General features: G+C 33.3%; 4 protein-coding genes across 4 annotated transcripts; 1 reads left to right on the top strand and 3 right to left on the bottom strand.

The window, feature by feature from the left end:
• Positions 1 to 932: 932 nt before the first annotated feature.
• Positions 933 to 2,289, bottom strand: LOC139858496 (uncharacterized). The gene is made up of 2 exons (XM_071847341.1): positions 2,041 to 2,289; positions 933 to 1,291 (listed from the first exon to the last, which is right to left on the bottom strand). Exons 1-2 carry the CDS (start codon positions 2,240 to 2,242, stop codon positions 1,167 to 1,169), a joined length of 327 nt encoding a protein of 108 aa, XP_071703442.1. The 5' UTR covers positions 2,243 to 2,289; the 3' UTR covers positions 933 to 1,166.
• Positions 2,290 to 4,136: 1,847 nt separating this feature from the next.
• Positions 4,137 to 7,233, top strand: LOC139856999 (protein TRIGALACTOSYLDIACYLGLYCEROL 2, chloroplastic). The gene is made up of 5 exons (XM_071845710.1): positions 4,137 to 4,796; positions 4,887 to 5,216; positions 6,246 to 6,361; positions 6,474 to 6,564; positions 6,888 to 7,233. Exons 1-5 carry the CDS (start codon positions 4,248 to 4,250, stop codon positions 6,978 to 6,980), a joined length of 1,179 nt encoding a protein of 392 aa, XP_071701811.1. The 5' UTR covers positions 4,137 to 4,247; the 3' UTR covers positions 6,981 to 7,233.
• Positions 7,234 to 8,493, bottom strand: LOC139857000 (peptidyl-prolyl cis-trans isomerase FKBP13, chloroplastic). Its single transcript, XM_071845711.1, has 5 exons — positions 8,119 to 8,493; positions 7,890 to 7,982; positions 7,754 to 7,814; positions 7,506 to 7,574; positions 7,234 to 7,424 (listed from the first exon to the last, which is right to left on the bottom strand). The coding sequence occupies exons 1-5, from the start codon at positions 8,476 to 8,478 to the stop codon at positions 7,360 to 7,362; spliced, it is 648 nt and encodes a 215-aa protein (XP_071701812.1). The 5' UTR covers positions 8,479 to 8,493; the 3' UTR covers positions 7,234 to 7,359.
• Positions 8,494 to 9,337: 844 nt separating this feature from the next.
• LOC139857620 (uncharacterized) lies at positions 9,338 to 13,185 on the bottom strand. The gene is made up of 8 exons (XM_071846436.1): positions 12,986 to 13,185; positions 12,593 to 12,681; positions 12,329 to 12,467; positions 11,836 to 11,910; positions 10,829 to 10,950; positions 10,680 to 10,755; positions 10,508 to 10,567; positions 9,338 to 9,806 (listed from the first exon to the last, which is right to left on the bottom strand). The coding sequence occupies exons 1-8, from the start codon at positions 13,121 to 13,123 to the stop codon at positions 9,678 to 9,680; spliced, it is 828 nt and encodes a 275-aa protein (XP_071702537.1). The 5' UTR covers positions 13,124 to 13,185; the 3' UTR covers positions 9,338 to 9,677.
• Positions 13,186 to 13,661: the final 476 nt, after the last annotated feature.

The raw sequence follows: 13,661 nt of genomic DNA, 5'->3' as shown, positions 1-13,661 counted from the left end.
TATTGGCGACGTGACTGCCGCTTAGAGCCTAAATTAAACTCCAGGCATGATTTAAAACCCATGAAAATTTGACTCTACCATTTTCATGGCGTTCCTTTTTCCATTTATGATATATATATATATATATATATATATATATATATATATATATATATATATATATATATATATATATATATATATTTTTTTTCCGGAGGTCCTTATCACCTTATGGAAACAATCTCTCTATCCGTCGAACATAGAGAGGGAGGACTCTCTCTAGCCTTAGAGTGTTTCACTCGGGAGGAGAAATGACTTCTCTTTATTCTAGGGTAGAGGAAGGATTGTCTACGTCTCACCTCCCCCATACCCTACACATGTGGGATTGGGTTTTGTTGTTGTTGTTGTTATATATATATCCATGGAAATATCTAGTCTCTAGAAACTTTCATGGAGTAGTATAAATAGGGGTGAAGATTTCATTTGTGTATAAGTCGTGAAAAGAGTGAGTTGAGAAGTAGAGAAGAAGTAAGAAGTGAGAAGAGTGTGAGTAGAGAAGAAAAGCTTGTAAGTAAGTAATATTGTAATTGTATTTTGTATTAATAAAAGTGTTCTTTGTTAAGTTTCCCGGTTAAGCCTTAGTTTGTGTTTAAGTTTTTAGTGCACTTGTGTTGTTCTTATTATATAGTCGGCTCTGCCGCCTAAGTGATATATGGTCGGTTATACCGCCTGAACGATATATGGTCGACACTGTCGCCTAAGTATTATTGTACACTAAGGATTTATAAAATTAAAGGCTAATCAACGTCAAAGTGTTGGTGTAGTGAGTCTAGTATAGTCTAGATCCTCTATAGTGGGTGTGTTGGGCTCGTGAAAGCTTCCAACAGTAATCAATGTAAGATGATAAATAATGATTTATGATAAACATATAAACTACAAAAAACAGTGAACTGTGGATTCTCGAAATATATATTTCATAACGCAAAAACTCAATTGAAGTCATTGCACTATCCATATCACAAATTTAACTGACTCCCCTACTCAGATCAAAAAAGGAACATACTTGGCGTAAGAGTACTCATACTAATGATTCTGATAACTACAAGAAGCATAATTGGCACCGTGAATTGTTTGCCATAGCAACAGACAAAGTAAATAGCATCAGAGTACATGGTGGTAAACGGAAACTAAATATTCTTCTTTCTGATTCTTCCCTTACCACGATACTTCTTTTTGTTGAGTTGCAGTTTCTTCTTCATCTTCCTTCCTATAGGCTTCAACGACTTTTTGTTACCTTCATCCATCTCCATATCTGCCAATATCACACAAAATTAGCAGACGAACACAATATAAACAACAAAGATACAAAATATGAAGAGAAAAAAAAAAAGTACACAACCTCCATACTTTCAATTCCGCCAAGTACAAAGTTTAATTATAATAGCCATAAGTTAAAACACCTCCTTAAAAAAGATCAATTATACAAACCATCTGACCCCACCAATTGAAATTTGTTTTTCCTCTAAAACAAACACAAAAACTAGCATTCTGATCACAATTAGCACTTACGAGTTACGACCCACCTTCTATAACAAAACGCAAATAAATTGTCCATTTACATATTCAAATCAGTATCTTCCATCAAAGACATTCGTAAGGATCCATGGTTGTAAAAACCCCCCAATTTATTCCTTTTCTAAAAAATAACTCTAATCAATTAGTCAAAATCAAATTTTAAATCCTTCAAAATCAAAGGTGGTCAACAATTTATGATCAATTTAAATTATAATTTTGGTTAGACAATTAAGTTCATGTATACAAACAATTTTGTATTTATCTATATGGTTAAATTCAATTAATCTCAATTTAGCGCAATTAATCCCAACAAGGTTTGTATGTATTCATAACAAAAGACATAAACCCTAACTCAGAATACTTTATATCTTCAAAAGCAAAACAAACTAACCAGGATTCAATAACTATACAATAGAATTAACTTTTGGAAGCAGTAAAATATGAAAGTAACAAAATTTCAATAAATTAATAACCAATAATCAATACCCATATCAGCATTGGAGGTGGAAGCATCCATGGAAGTGATTAATTCGTCGGGTCGGGTACGGACCGGGAGTTTCGGAGCATTAAGAGCAGCTTCAAGAGCAGCGTACTTAGCTTCATCTTTCTTATCATATAAAGGTGCAACCATATCTCTTTTTATTGCTCTCAATCTTTTTTCTCTCTTGCATCTCATTGATTTCGCCATTTTTGTGATTCTTCTACCGCAACTAGATGCTGCGATTGTTAAGAAGAAATAGGTAAAGGGTTGAGTTGCTAGGGTTTGGATGTATTTATATCTGTTTCTACGCCTTAGAAATTATTTAGTTGCAATATTGGTCCCTGTACTTTTATGCTTTTTATAAAATTGAATAACTGGTTTAGCAACCGCGATGTCGAGATTAAATTGTGTCGAAATCGTGCTAATAAAGTTAGTCTAGTGCTAAAGATCTTTTCACATTTTTTAAAATCTATGTGTTAGAAAGAATAATATGGACGGTGAATGGAAGTAGTTAAAATGCAAATGTATATTTTGCTAATGAAGATTTCATAGTTGTTTCTTTAGATGGTTAGGTTGGTTGATTTGTTGATTTGTTGTTTTGTTGAATTCATCCTTTTTTTAGTTGTTTCTTTATTGTATCATGATGTCGTCCGTTTCTCTTTTGATTGTTAGTGGTTTGGTTCAAGTTTTTAGTTTGTCCGTATTGGCTTAGTTCGATTTTTTTGTCTTGAGTCATGCTACTTATTACTTGTATTTTGTTTAATTATTTTCTTTTTTGATAACAGAGCTCCTTAATATAGTTTTCGTTTTTTCACAATAAAAAAATGAAGATTTCATAACATGTTTAATTTAACTGATCAAATTTTTTATCACTATACTTACCATTTAGTCATCTTGTAATAGTATAAAAAAATAAATAGTGGAGTACTATGTTAGCTTATTTTGACATCCTAAATACAAGTGTTCTTATGTACTAATTAGTAACTAATCTTCTAATTACAAAAGATGCAAAAATCAATAATTTATTTTGTATCTAGAGAGAGTGTTGCTTGAGTTAACGTAGGCCGCTCATAATATCTAGGAGTTACGCATGTTAGAGTTGAGAGGAAAATTAAACCCGACTAAACATCATTAGTATTAGTAAGAAAAAAGAGAGAGAGCACTATGAAATATTTAACTCGGAGCTAGGGGAACTAAAACGACGTGTCACAAGAAGGCGGTAGTGAAGTTAGTGATTGTTAATACCTACACTTATTATTCTAATTAGTGAAAATATTTCTTTCCTTGTTTGTTGTTTACTTTATCTGGTTTTGCACATAAGATTTAGATAATGCTTTTAACGCTACACCACCCAAAACTTTCACATAATCCTTTTTCACAATAGTTTTCGATACACTCATTCATCTTTTAACATTGTCACGTCACAATCATCATATTCAAAAAAAATCTTACAGCTACTTCATATCACATTCAACTTAGTGAGTCATCTTAGATCCCTTACAATAGTCAGTTTTTTTTATCTCATGCTTGGTACACTTTTGAAGACAATGACGACCCTTATGGGCGTCAAAATTTGACTAAAGCAAGGCATCAGGCAAAAATGTGACTAGTAAATTTTAGATTTGACACTCAATCAAAATTTGATACCTAATACTTATATAATTAATTTACTTCGTATTTTTTTCCCACCCAACTCCCAATCATATTTTATCATATTACTCAAAACTTTTTCAAAAAATTGACACTCAAATATTCCAACTAATAAAAAACTACATTGTAACGTAACGATCAAAAACTCTTACAACCTTCCAAAAACCCGAATTTTATCTCAACTTAACATTCATGATAATGGGTCATCTTACCAAAATCGGATTGACCCATGATTATGCTTCATGATTCAAATAAAAGGACTTCTTTTGACTGTAAAAAAAACTATTGGTTAAAATTGGGATGTGAATCTTGATTGTTTTGGTAAATTTTTATAAAAAGTTCAGTAAATCATTTGCAATTAACATGAAGGGTATAATGATACAGTACATTATTTGTTGGGCTGTTGGTGGTGTGACAGGGTTAATGTCATTCTTCCACCCTTTTCCCCTGATTCCCCCATTCTTCTTCTATCTCCAACCCCCCTTTTCCTCTTCAACCTAATTTCCCCCTTCATTAATTCGATCAATCAATCAATTCATCATTTCAATTTAAAATTAAAAAAATGTTCAACAATTATCCAATACTAGACGTCCCAATTTCACCTACTACAATGCTCCCACCCCAATCATTCTCCCCCAAATCAAGATTCATCATCACTACCCTAAATACTACTTCTTTATTCCCACCAATTCCCCCTAAAAAACTTACTCTAATCAAATGCTCATCACAAGATACACAAAATAGTCAACAACCCACTTCATCTTCTTCATCATCTTTAGACCCCACCAAAAAAAGCTCACTGCTTGATGTTCCAAGAACCATATGGAAACAAACTTTACGCCCTTTAAGCGATTTCGGGTTCGGTCGTAGGAGCATTTGGGAAGGTGGGGTTGGTTTGTTTTTAGTTTCTGGGACTGTTTTGTTTGCACTTAGTTTAGCTTGGTTAAGAGCTTTTCAATTGAAATCAAGATTTAGAAAGTATCTTGCTGTATTTGAGTTCACTCAAGCTTGTGGGATTTCGACCGGTACACAGGTTCGAATCCGTGGGGTTACAGTTGGTAATGTGATTCGTGTTAATCCGTCTTTGAGAAGTATTGAAGCTGTTGTTGAGGTAATTAGTTTGTTTGATATTGTGCAGTTTGTTAGTTTTTAGGTTATGTCATAATGTGATTGTTGAATATAAATATATTGTGTAATGTAGGTTGAGGATGATAAGACTGTTATACCTAGGAATTCGTTAATTGAGGTGAATCAATCAGGGTTATTGATGGAAACCATGATTGATATTACTCCTAGGGATCCAATTCCATCGCCTTCGTTTGGGCCGTTGGATCCGAATTGTGTTAAAGAAGGTTTGATTGTTTGTGATAGACAAAAGATGAAAGGATATCAAGGTGTGAGCTTGGATGCCTTAGTTGGCATTTTTACTCGTATTGGACGAGAGGTTGAGCAAATTGGTGTTGCGAACACTTATGAATTGGCTGAACGAGCGTCTGCTGTTATTGAGGATGCAAGACCGTTGCTTTTAAAGGTTTGTTGTTACCTTGTTTGTTTTTTAGGGTGTTTAGATTGCTCATTTGAGAACGCATATCGATAATAAATATCAACTATAAAGGTGTAATAAATGTGCTTTTGTGTTCTGCTGTTTGAACTTTGAAGCGTGATACTAAGAACATTAGACGTTTCGCGTGACATGTTGACTGAAGAAGACTTTTTATGCGAACAAATAAACCTTTTTTAGAAAATGGGAATAAACCTCCGAAAGATCAGATTAACGTAAGGGGGTTAGAGTTAGATGATTTTAAATTGCTTCTATTTTCAAACTGATTTAGTTGTTTATAAAAAAATGCAAATTGCCATAAGTGGAATTTGTTTACTGCTAGTAATTAGTTCCAAAATGCATATCCAAACATCCAGTTAGTAGGTTAGTTGTTATATTAATAATGATTAGGTTTATATGTATTGTTGATTTACGTCTACTCATTTTTTGTCAGGTTACCTAAACTTGTATTAGAGCCCGTGACCATCTTTGGCTTTCGCGCCCTTAGTTTCGTTATTATCGTATGGTGAACTGTTTGTGTTTGGATGTGTAATTTAAAATTGATTATGGTAATTTTTATTAGTTAATTACGTTATTAATGAACCTAAGCTCAAGATGGGGTTATCTGACTATCTGTAGACATCTAGGACCGTAAGAAAGTTTAATGAATCTGCGTTTAAGTTCTAAAGTGATTATTTGTTAAGTTATTTGGTAAAAGTTGATTATGATAATCATTTTCTGATTATTTAGGTTCATAATAACACATTTGGAGTAGCATCTAAGAAGTAGATATAAGAAAACTTCCTAGCGAGATTAATGTGAAATTGCATTACTGTCTTTAACATTGGTCAACTAATTAACTTATTTTTATTATAGTTTAAGTCACAATTATTACTCTCAAAATGCAGTTTACCACTGTTTGATGCATAATTTTAGTTATGTATCAGTAAAACATAAAGCTTAGTGAATTGGTTCTTTTATAATGGCTTTTCTCATGTATTCAAGTGCATCAATTTTCAGATCCAGGCGATGGCTGAGGATATTCAACCTATGCTGGCAGAAGTTCGTAATAGTGGCTTGCTGCAGGAAGTCGAAAGTTTGACCAAAAGTTTGACTCAAGCATCAGAAGATCTGAGGTACCCTAATGGTTTATGTATATCCTTTTTTTTTTCAGGTTTTTCGGTACATATTTTACCTTGTGGATTTTTATCATTTATCTATCATATATTTATATATTTGATTTTGCAGAAAGGCGCATGCGTCTATAATGACTCCAGAGAACACTGAGTTGATTCAGAAATCGATATATACCCTTGTGTTTACTTTAAAAAACATCGAGGTTCGTAACTTCATTAATTAATTACATATATAAGTTTATAAGATCGTTTGTTCAATCTGATACGTAGAGGTGTCAAAATGGGTACTTCATGTTAAGTGTCAATATGGGTTCAGATGATTGGGTTATATAGTACAGACTGAAATGTATCGTGATGACCCAAAAATTTATTTGACCTTGTTTATGAGGTAATATGCTAAAACCCATTGGCGATTTTCAGTTTGCTGCCTGTTAACTATAACTTTGTTTTGGCCCATTTTAGATAAATGTATAAATGGGTTGAAATTACCACATTGACTAACTTATATTTCTTTGGTAACATTCAGAGTATAAGTTCCGATATTCTTGGATTCACGGGTGATGAAGCTACCAGGAAAAGTTTGAAGTCGGTCATCAAGTCACTCAGCAGGCTTTTGTGAAGCCCGTTTACGTAATTTAGAACAACAATTTCCAACTGAAAATGTTTATAAATCATGTTGTTATCCGGTTTTTTTAGCGTGCTAGGCAGGTTAAACAGTATAATCTGCTTGCTATCGTGTGATACTACGCGTTTTGTTAGTCAAGATATGGAATTTTTAAGTCTATGTAGAAACCTTACTATTAGATAATTTTTCGTATTGTATGAACAGACCATATTCTTGCGTGAGATCATCATATGGACACACTCACGAGTGAACAAAACGTCGAAATTAGCTACATTTATGCCTTGTTCAATGTTGCATAAAGTTTAGTATAGGTACAAGTTTGAAAGAATAAACACGCCACGTGTGCTTAACCTAGTTCAGTAATGGTAGATCTTTACGCCTTGCCGATGAATTCAACATCGAATAATAGAACCGAATCTGGTGGAATGACGCATGAACCTACAAAATGTAACATTGTTAGGTTCATATTTTTGTTATTATATTTGTCATGTTGTTGGTTTAGTTTTGAGATCTGTTTACCTCCTTTACAACCAGCTCCTCGCATGCCGTAACCAAGTTGTGGTGGAAGCTTCAGCGTTCGTTTTCCTCCTGAAATTGTCAATCAATCAAATAATCAATAAAAATCTAGTAAATTCGATCAGTTTAATCAAATAATCAATAAAAATGTAGTAAATATTTTCGTACATTTCCTTCCTTAATTCACCAATCGATCAATCAAATAATCAATAAAATGCAGTGAATTCGAACAATTTAAGTGATTTTCGTACCAGCAAGCATCGGAGGGACTCCATCTCCACCTAGGATACCTTGATCCCATCCTTTAATCACCTACATTTAATATATGTATTCACTAATTTCAAAATGCTGATCCGAAAATTGTACTAATTGTCATAAACAGATTACCTCACCAACGCCTATACGAAAAGTAAGAGGCTTTCCTCGATTGTAGCTGCTATCGAACACCTTCCCATTTTCGAGTTTACCAACATAATGTGCCTGTTTGATTTGATTAGTATTTTATGTCAGTTAACAGCTCAAGCTGTATTTTTGCTTGTTTTATCAAAACACAATAAATAGATAAAATGAAAGGTGTGGTGTGGTGTGGTGTTGTGTTGTGTTGTGTTGTGTTGACCTTTATGAGTTGACCTTTCTGAGCCTGAGAACCAACTCCAACAAGTTTATCACAAAATGCAAGACCTGAATCAGCTACTGTGAACTCACATGGTGTAACAGTCTCTGCGTGGGCCCGTTTAGGCGATACAACGGTGTCGAAAAGCTTGAGACAGAGGCCAAACCCAATGGCTTCTCTTCTGGTCAAGTTGAGTGGTTGGTTGAGTTTGAATGAGTGATTGTTGTTGTTATTGGTTGTTGAAGAATATGAGATGGTTTGGTTGATGGTTTGGTGATGTGGCAGTTGACGTGGTGGTGACGTGGAGGCTGAGCTTTTGATAGGTGTAGGAGATAAAAAAGAGGAAGTGAGGGTGGTAGCCATTTTCCGGGATCTCTCTCAGAAAGAAGTAGCAGCAGATAAGGTTAGAAAAATGTGGAGCAGCTATTTTACAGAATTTGTCCCTCCAATATTGCTAAAGTTACTAAACATACCTTTTCTATTATACATTTCGTGATTTAAGTTCAATTTCTCGTACCACTCAAGTCAAGCTTCGGCGGTCCAACTTTTTTCCTTCTTTTCTTGTTTCTATTTTTCTAAATCTTCTAGTGGTTAGAAAAACCTCAAAAGTTGTTGAAAAAATGGTTGAAAACAATCACAAAATCCTCAAATAGGCATGTGCGCATCCGCGTTAAAAGTATCTTCCTTCCCTAAATAGCCTGAATTAGTAGCGATGGCGCGTCACTCGGCTCCTCGGCTGACTTCGGTTGCAAAGACTTTCTCCTTAGGCGCATGTCTCAGCAACAGAAAACGAGGGTTTCGCTCGTTATAGGATTGACCAAACATCTCACGACATGAGCTGACGACAGGCATGCAACACCTGTATGAAAGTCAGTACCATACTACTACCATCCCGTCAAGAACAAGTTTTCTTGTTCACACGAAAAAATCTTATTCATTTACTCATTTATCAACTTTTTCACATACAACTCAGAAATATAAATGAAATCACTCATAGATATCTACCAAAGTATCTACAGTAAGTGTTCTTATAAACACACCAACCGTCAATCAATCTCAAAAACACATGGAGCTAGAAATGAGCTACAAACTTTTAGCATGAACTTGAATCTAGTATCCATATGATCCCAACTATTCATACTACACATCACAAGGTATGTTAATCAAAAAATATAAATCAAATGTACTCAAAACTTAACATAAAAGGTATGTTATATCAAAATATCAAAAGATGGAAATTATATTATAACAAATTAAGATATGGACCACCTGCAAAATAGCATACTCATGATGCAGTCAAGACCTATATTGTACAAGGGCTCGTGTTCCCAACTCGAACGAAAAAGAGAATATGATTCATACTACGATTGCATCCCAACCCCGCTACTACATATACCCATATCACCATCATCATCATCATCATCATTCGATTTAACCAATGATTTACAACACTTGACTATTTTGCACATAATTTTTTCTTAGTTTCCGTTTCTCCTACCACTTTATACACCAAAAAACTTGAGATAGATTCACATAAACGACGCGCGCTTTTATAATGAAATTTACTGCCTTTTTGCTAACGTCTTCATCATTCCTTTAACGATCTTCCCAAACCACATCAAGTTCATCGCACCAAGCACTGAAGGAACTGTAAACACCAGAAGAAACCCCATTGGATGCATCTCGATTACCTTCAAAAAACGACACCAGATCACATCAATTTTATGCATACTGTTCGTAATCTTATAATATGTTGAATAGTGTTGTAATTAAATGTTTGAGTGTGTAACGATTCAGATAACTTAGTGAATTAATAAGTCATGCAACCAATAAATACATTTTGTGAAAGGTAAGAGACACTGATTATTTGACTATATACATTAGATTTAGATTATAAGCATCTAATCTCATTCTAATTCTAATACGAGATTAAAAAAAGGGTAATTAGTGGAATTATTTTACCCTCGGATAAACAATTTTGTTGCATTTCTACTATATAATCGTATAAACACAATCAGAAAACTGAGTTCCAAAATGCAGATTCAAAAACCCTAATCGGCTATTCCTAAAGGCAACATTTAACTACAAAAAACAAGGGTCCTACAGATTTTGCTTGCACTTGATCCTTAAGTTATCAAATTTCGTCATGATCCGTACTCTTTTCAGACCAAAATAATCTGTTTTCAATGGCTAAAAGAAAAAAATATAATAAAACTTTAATAATATTTATTATTATTTGACATTATTAAAGCCTCAAACCCTTTCTTTAAACGGTTTAATCCGAAAACCCTGTCGAACATATAGATCAGCACCATATTCGTTACATTATTTTCAAATATCGGTATCATGACAGAAAGGATGGTAACAATATAGGGTGAAGTTAGAAGCATACCATGTGATAGTGCAAATACACATGGTAAAACATATACGCAAACAGCAAAATTCTCGCCACCTGCATCAAATAGATAAGTTCAAGAACTAATTGCAATGAATATTATTTAGATATGTTTTAAATTTTCCATGTAGGACATCCAAAAAATTCGAAATTTACAAGTATAACTCACCATCCAAGCAAAAAATATCACAACTCCATTGATCAAATATGCATTCGACTTCTTTAACCCAGCTGTATCTAGGTACCTAAATCATTAAATAAATCGATTAATCTCAGAAAATAGAAGCAAATTAAAAGCATTAGTTGCCGAAAACATACCATCTCAGATTAATTTCTGGAGTAGTTAATTCAGATATAAGGACCATGAATGTGTACAGCTGTCCTTCCCCTGTAAACATTGAATATCCTACTGCAATTGCCGAAAGTGTGTGATGAACAACCTGAAATCCGTAATGCATAAAATTTAGTAGATGGGCCCACGACAGTTACAAAAATACGTTTTCTCTTCTATAAAGCATACATCCATTTTCTTCATTTAGAATTTTCGGTGACATTTGAAAACCAGATATAATTTCCGATTTAAAATTATCTGGATGTAATCTGTTCTTAAAAATAAAAACAAGTTTTACATATTTCACATCTGTTAGACCACCAAAGAAGCATAAAAGTTACATAGCTTGACTAATCCCCAATTTACAAGGCTGAGATTTGAATGCTACCTGATCAGATTTTAATAACAAAAACTTGAGATATAAAGGCCAAGGTTAATATACTTGAAATGATCATACACTTAACCTAAACCCTAGAAGACAATACGTAAACATTTTATCTTCTTTAGTGCAATGATACAATAAGTTAGATGACTCGCTATGGCAAAAAAGTTATGGTTCCTTTTGATAAAGCTAAATGATTAAGTGTGGAATGATTCATAATATGAAAGATTTAAAGGTACTTAAAGAAGTTGGTTCTAAATGACAATAACCTGTTTGATAATCATTTTGAATGAATAGTGTGAATAATTATAATTACATTATTAACCCTTTCGCATAAATTAAAAAAAACATTATAGTTGTTTAATAAGTGTTCTTGATATAATGAAAAAGGGATATTACATGGTGCTTAATGGTTAAGAGAGTATTTCAACTCTGAATGGTTCAACACTGAACCATTCAACACCATATGTCCATTCAGATGACGGAAACAAACGTGTTGAATGCACAAGGTTCAGCATTCTTTCAAGTAAAAGGTAATTAAACGCACTCTTAATTGAATTTTAGAGGACACAAAAATGAAATAAATGATTTCATCATCGACAATGAACTTACGTATTCTAATCCACCTAATGCAGGATATAGCCAAAAGATCATTCCAAGGTCTGTTAAAAAGTAGCCAACAGAAACCTGTGCAAACAAATCCATAGGCTATTAAATATACACCATTAACCAATAATAAAATAGCGTACGCAAATACACAATTCTATCAACAATGAGCAAAATTGAAGTCAAGTAGTGTGCGTAGGTTAACGGGTCTAACAGCTTCACCCAAACTGAGCAACTTTTAAGTACAGGATTGGTCGACTTGCAATAGTTAAGAGCTTGTATAGTTCTATGCATTGAAAGTATGGTTTGAGCGACTTTCATCTCTTTTGACCTATTTAACATATTCTTTCTCAAAGTACACCCATTTGCCGGTGAGATAAAACATAACATAATTTGAACGTATATGGCTAAATTTACTACCTCAACCAGAAGATTTTGTTCCTAAAACTTACGTAAATAATATAAGAAATAAGTAGTTTGAAAGGATGATTAGCATTACCCCTAATGCAAAAGTCGTGAGTGGTGAGCTTCGGAACGTAATAGGACCATCGTTATACTGATCAGAATAAAGTTCTGACCAGAATACAAAGTACAAAGACATTGCTGAAATGAAAATGGCATGAATAGTGGACATACCCCTGGACAGAAAATAAATTAATTGTAGAAAAATTAGATTAAAAAATAATATTAGGAGTAAACAGATTTAAAGATAAAAATATAATGATAACATAAAAGAACAGCAAGGTAATGCTATTCCAATTACCGATTGTTCCATTCAATCCGCTGAATTTTTGTTAGCCCAGCATACGTTCTGAAGTAAAAAGTGCTTATCAGTTGTGTAAGATCATAAACCTGTATAAGATCATAAACCATGATATTATGTTGCTCTTATTTAAAATTAGATAACAGGTTGTTATAGAAATGGACCATGGATTATGCTGTGTTTCGAGTGTTTGACAAATTCTGGTAAGTTAAAGAACAAATACAAAAGGACGTGTGGCTTAATAAATAGAGACATTTTCAATAATCAAGTAAATGTCTTTAAGATAAATATCAAATAATTATTATATGTAATAATCAGATACGAATTTTCACAAGGAAAATCAAATTGACACATTTAGTAAAATGAAATACGATATGAGAGGAGTAAACATACCATTTTGGAAGCAAATATACCACCAAGAACGGATGTATACGGCATAAAAGCATCCGCCAAAAGGTATGTTTTAACCAGCACCTGCGCCTGGTTCTGGTACGACTTAAATGCCAAAGCTGTCTTTTTAGAAACAGCCATTCTTAACGCCTATACGGTGAGATTTATTTAATGGATCTTGTCTCCATCAACTTTGAAACTTCTATCCTATCCACATTTTCATATAATATGTTTAGACTGCTACTCATTTGTCCAAAATAACAAACATTATTAGTAATAAATACTACAAAGCACGTAAAATAGAAAATATTGAAGCTAATAAAGGACAAAAGATAGCACATATCTTCAATATGTAATCAAATTCTTGAAACTAGAAAGATCAAAAGAAAGGTATAAACTTTACCATCCTATAAGTTTTAAAAGGTATAAACTTTATCATTGTAGTACATACCTTGATCGAAAATTCAGGATCCGATTTATAGATATTTCCCGGTTGAGAGTAATAACTTAAAATCATCATAGATTTAGTAAATGTAATTAAACTACTAAACAAACCTATAAAAATCGGCAATGTCAATTGTCAATGCACCTAATGTCCTAATGGCAATCAACATTTCATTCTGGATCTAGCACACAATTTATATTTATTGTACACTTATGCTCATCAACACCAACAATT

This window comes from Rutidosis leptorrhynchoides, chromosome 7 (genome assembly GCF_046630445.1).
Source record: "Rutidosis leptorrhynchoides isolate AG116_Rl617_1_P2 chromosome 7, CSIRO_AGI_Rlap_v1, whole genome shotgun sequence".
Classification (NCBI taxonomy): domain Eukaryota; kingdom Viridiplantae; phylum Streptophyta; class Magnoliopsida; order Asterales; family Asteraceae; genus Rutidosis; species Rutidosis leptorrhynchoides.
This window is presented reverse-complemented; position numbering and strand designations above follow the sequence as displayed.

What these genes read in the sequence shown, in the direction of transcription:
- LOC139858496 (XM_071847341.1), bottom strand. Translation starts at nt 2,242, where the DNA reads ATGGCGAAATCAATGAGATGCAAGAGAGAAAAAAGATTGAGAGCAATA. An exon ending in CACCTCCAATGCTGATATGG is followed by an intron (nt 1,292 to 2,040) that starts GTATTGATTATT and finishes TGATATTGGCAG; the next exon opens with ATATGGAGATGGATGAAGGT.
- LOC139856999 (XM_071845710.1), top strand. Translation starts at nt 4,248, where the DNA reads ATGTTCAACAATTATCCAATACTAGACGTCCCAATTTCACCTACTACA. An exon ending in CAAGCATCAGAAGATCTGAG is followed by an intron (nt 6,362 to 6,473) that starts GTACCCTAATGG and finishes TTGATTTTGCAG; the next exon opens with AAAGGCGCATGCGTCTATAA. An exon ending in TTACTTTAAAAAACATCGAG is followed by an intron (nt 6,565 to 6,887) that starts GTTCGTAACTTC and finishes GGTAACATTCAG; the next exon opens with AGTATAAGTTCCGATATTCT.
- LOC139857000 (XM_071845711.1), bottom strand. Translation starts at nt 8,478, where the DNA reads ATGGCTACCACCCTCACTTCCTCTTTTTTATCTCCTACACCTATCAAA. An exon ending in AGAAAGGTCAACTCATAAAG is followed by an intron (nt 7,983 to 8,118) that starts GTCAACACAACA and finishes CAAATCAAACAG; the next exon opens with GCACATTATGTTGGTAAACT. An exon ending in AGTCCCTCCGATGCTTGCTG is followed by an intron (nt 7,575 to 7,753) that starts GTACGAAAATCA and finishes TGACAATTTCAG; the next exon opens with GAGGAAAACGAACGCTGAAG.
- LOC139857620 (XM_071846436.1), bottom strand. Translation starts at nt 13,123, where the DNA reads ATGGCTGTTTCTAAAAAGACAGCTTTGGCATTTAAGTCGTACCAGAAC. An exon ending in TCACGACTTTTGCATTAGGG is followed by an intron (nt 11,911 to 12,328) that starts GTAATGCTAATC and finishes TTGTTTGCACAG; the next exon opens with GTTTCTGTTGGCTACTTTTT. An exon ending in CATTAGGTGGATTAGAATAC is followed by an intron (nt 10,951 to 11,835) that starts GTAAGTTCATTG and finishes TACGGATTTCAG; the next exon opens with GTTGTTCATCACACACTTTC.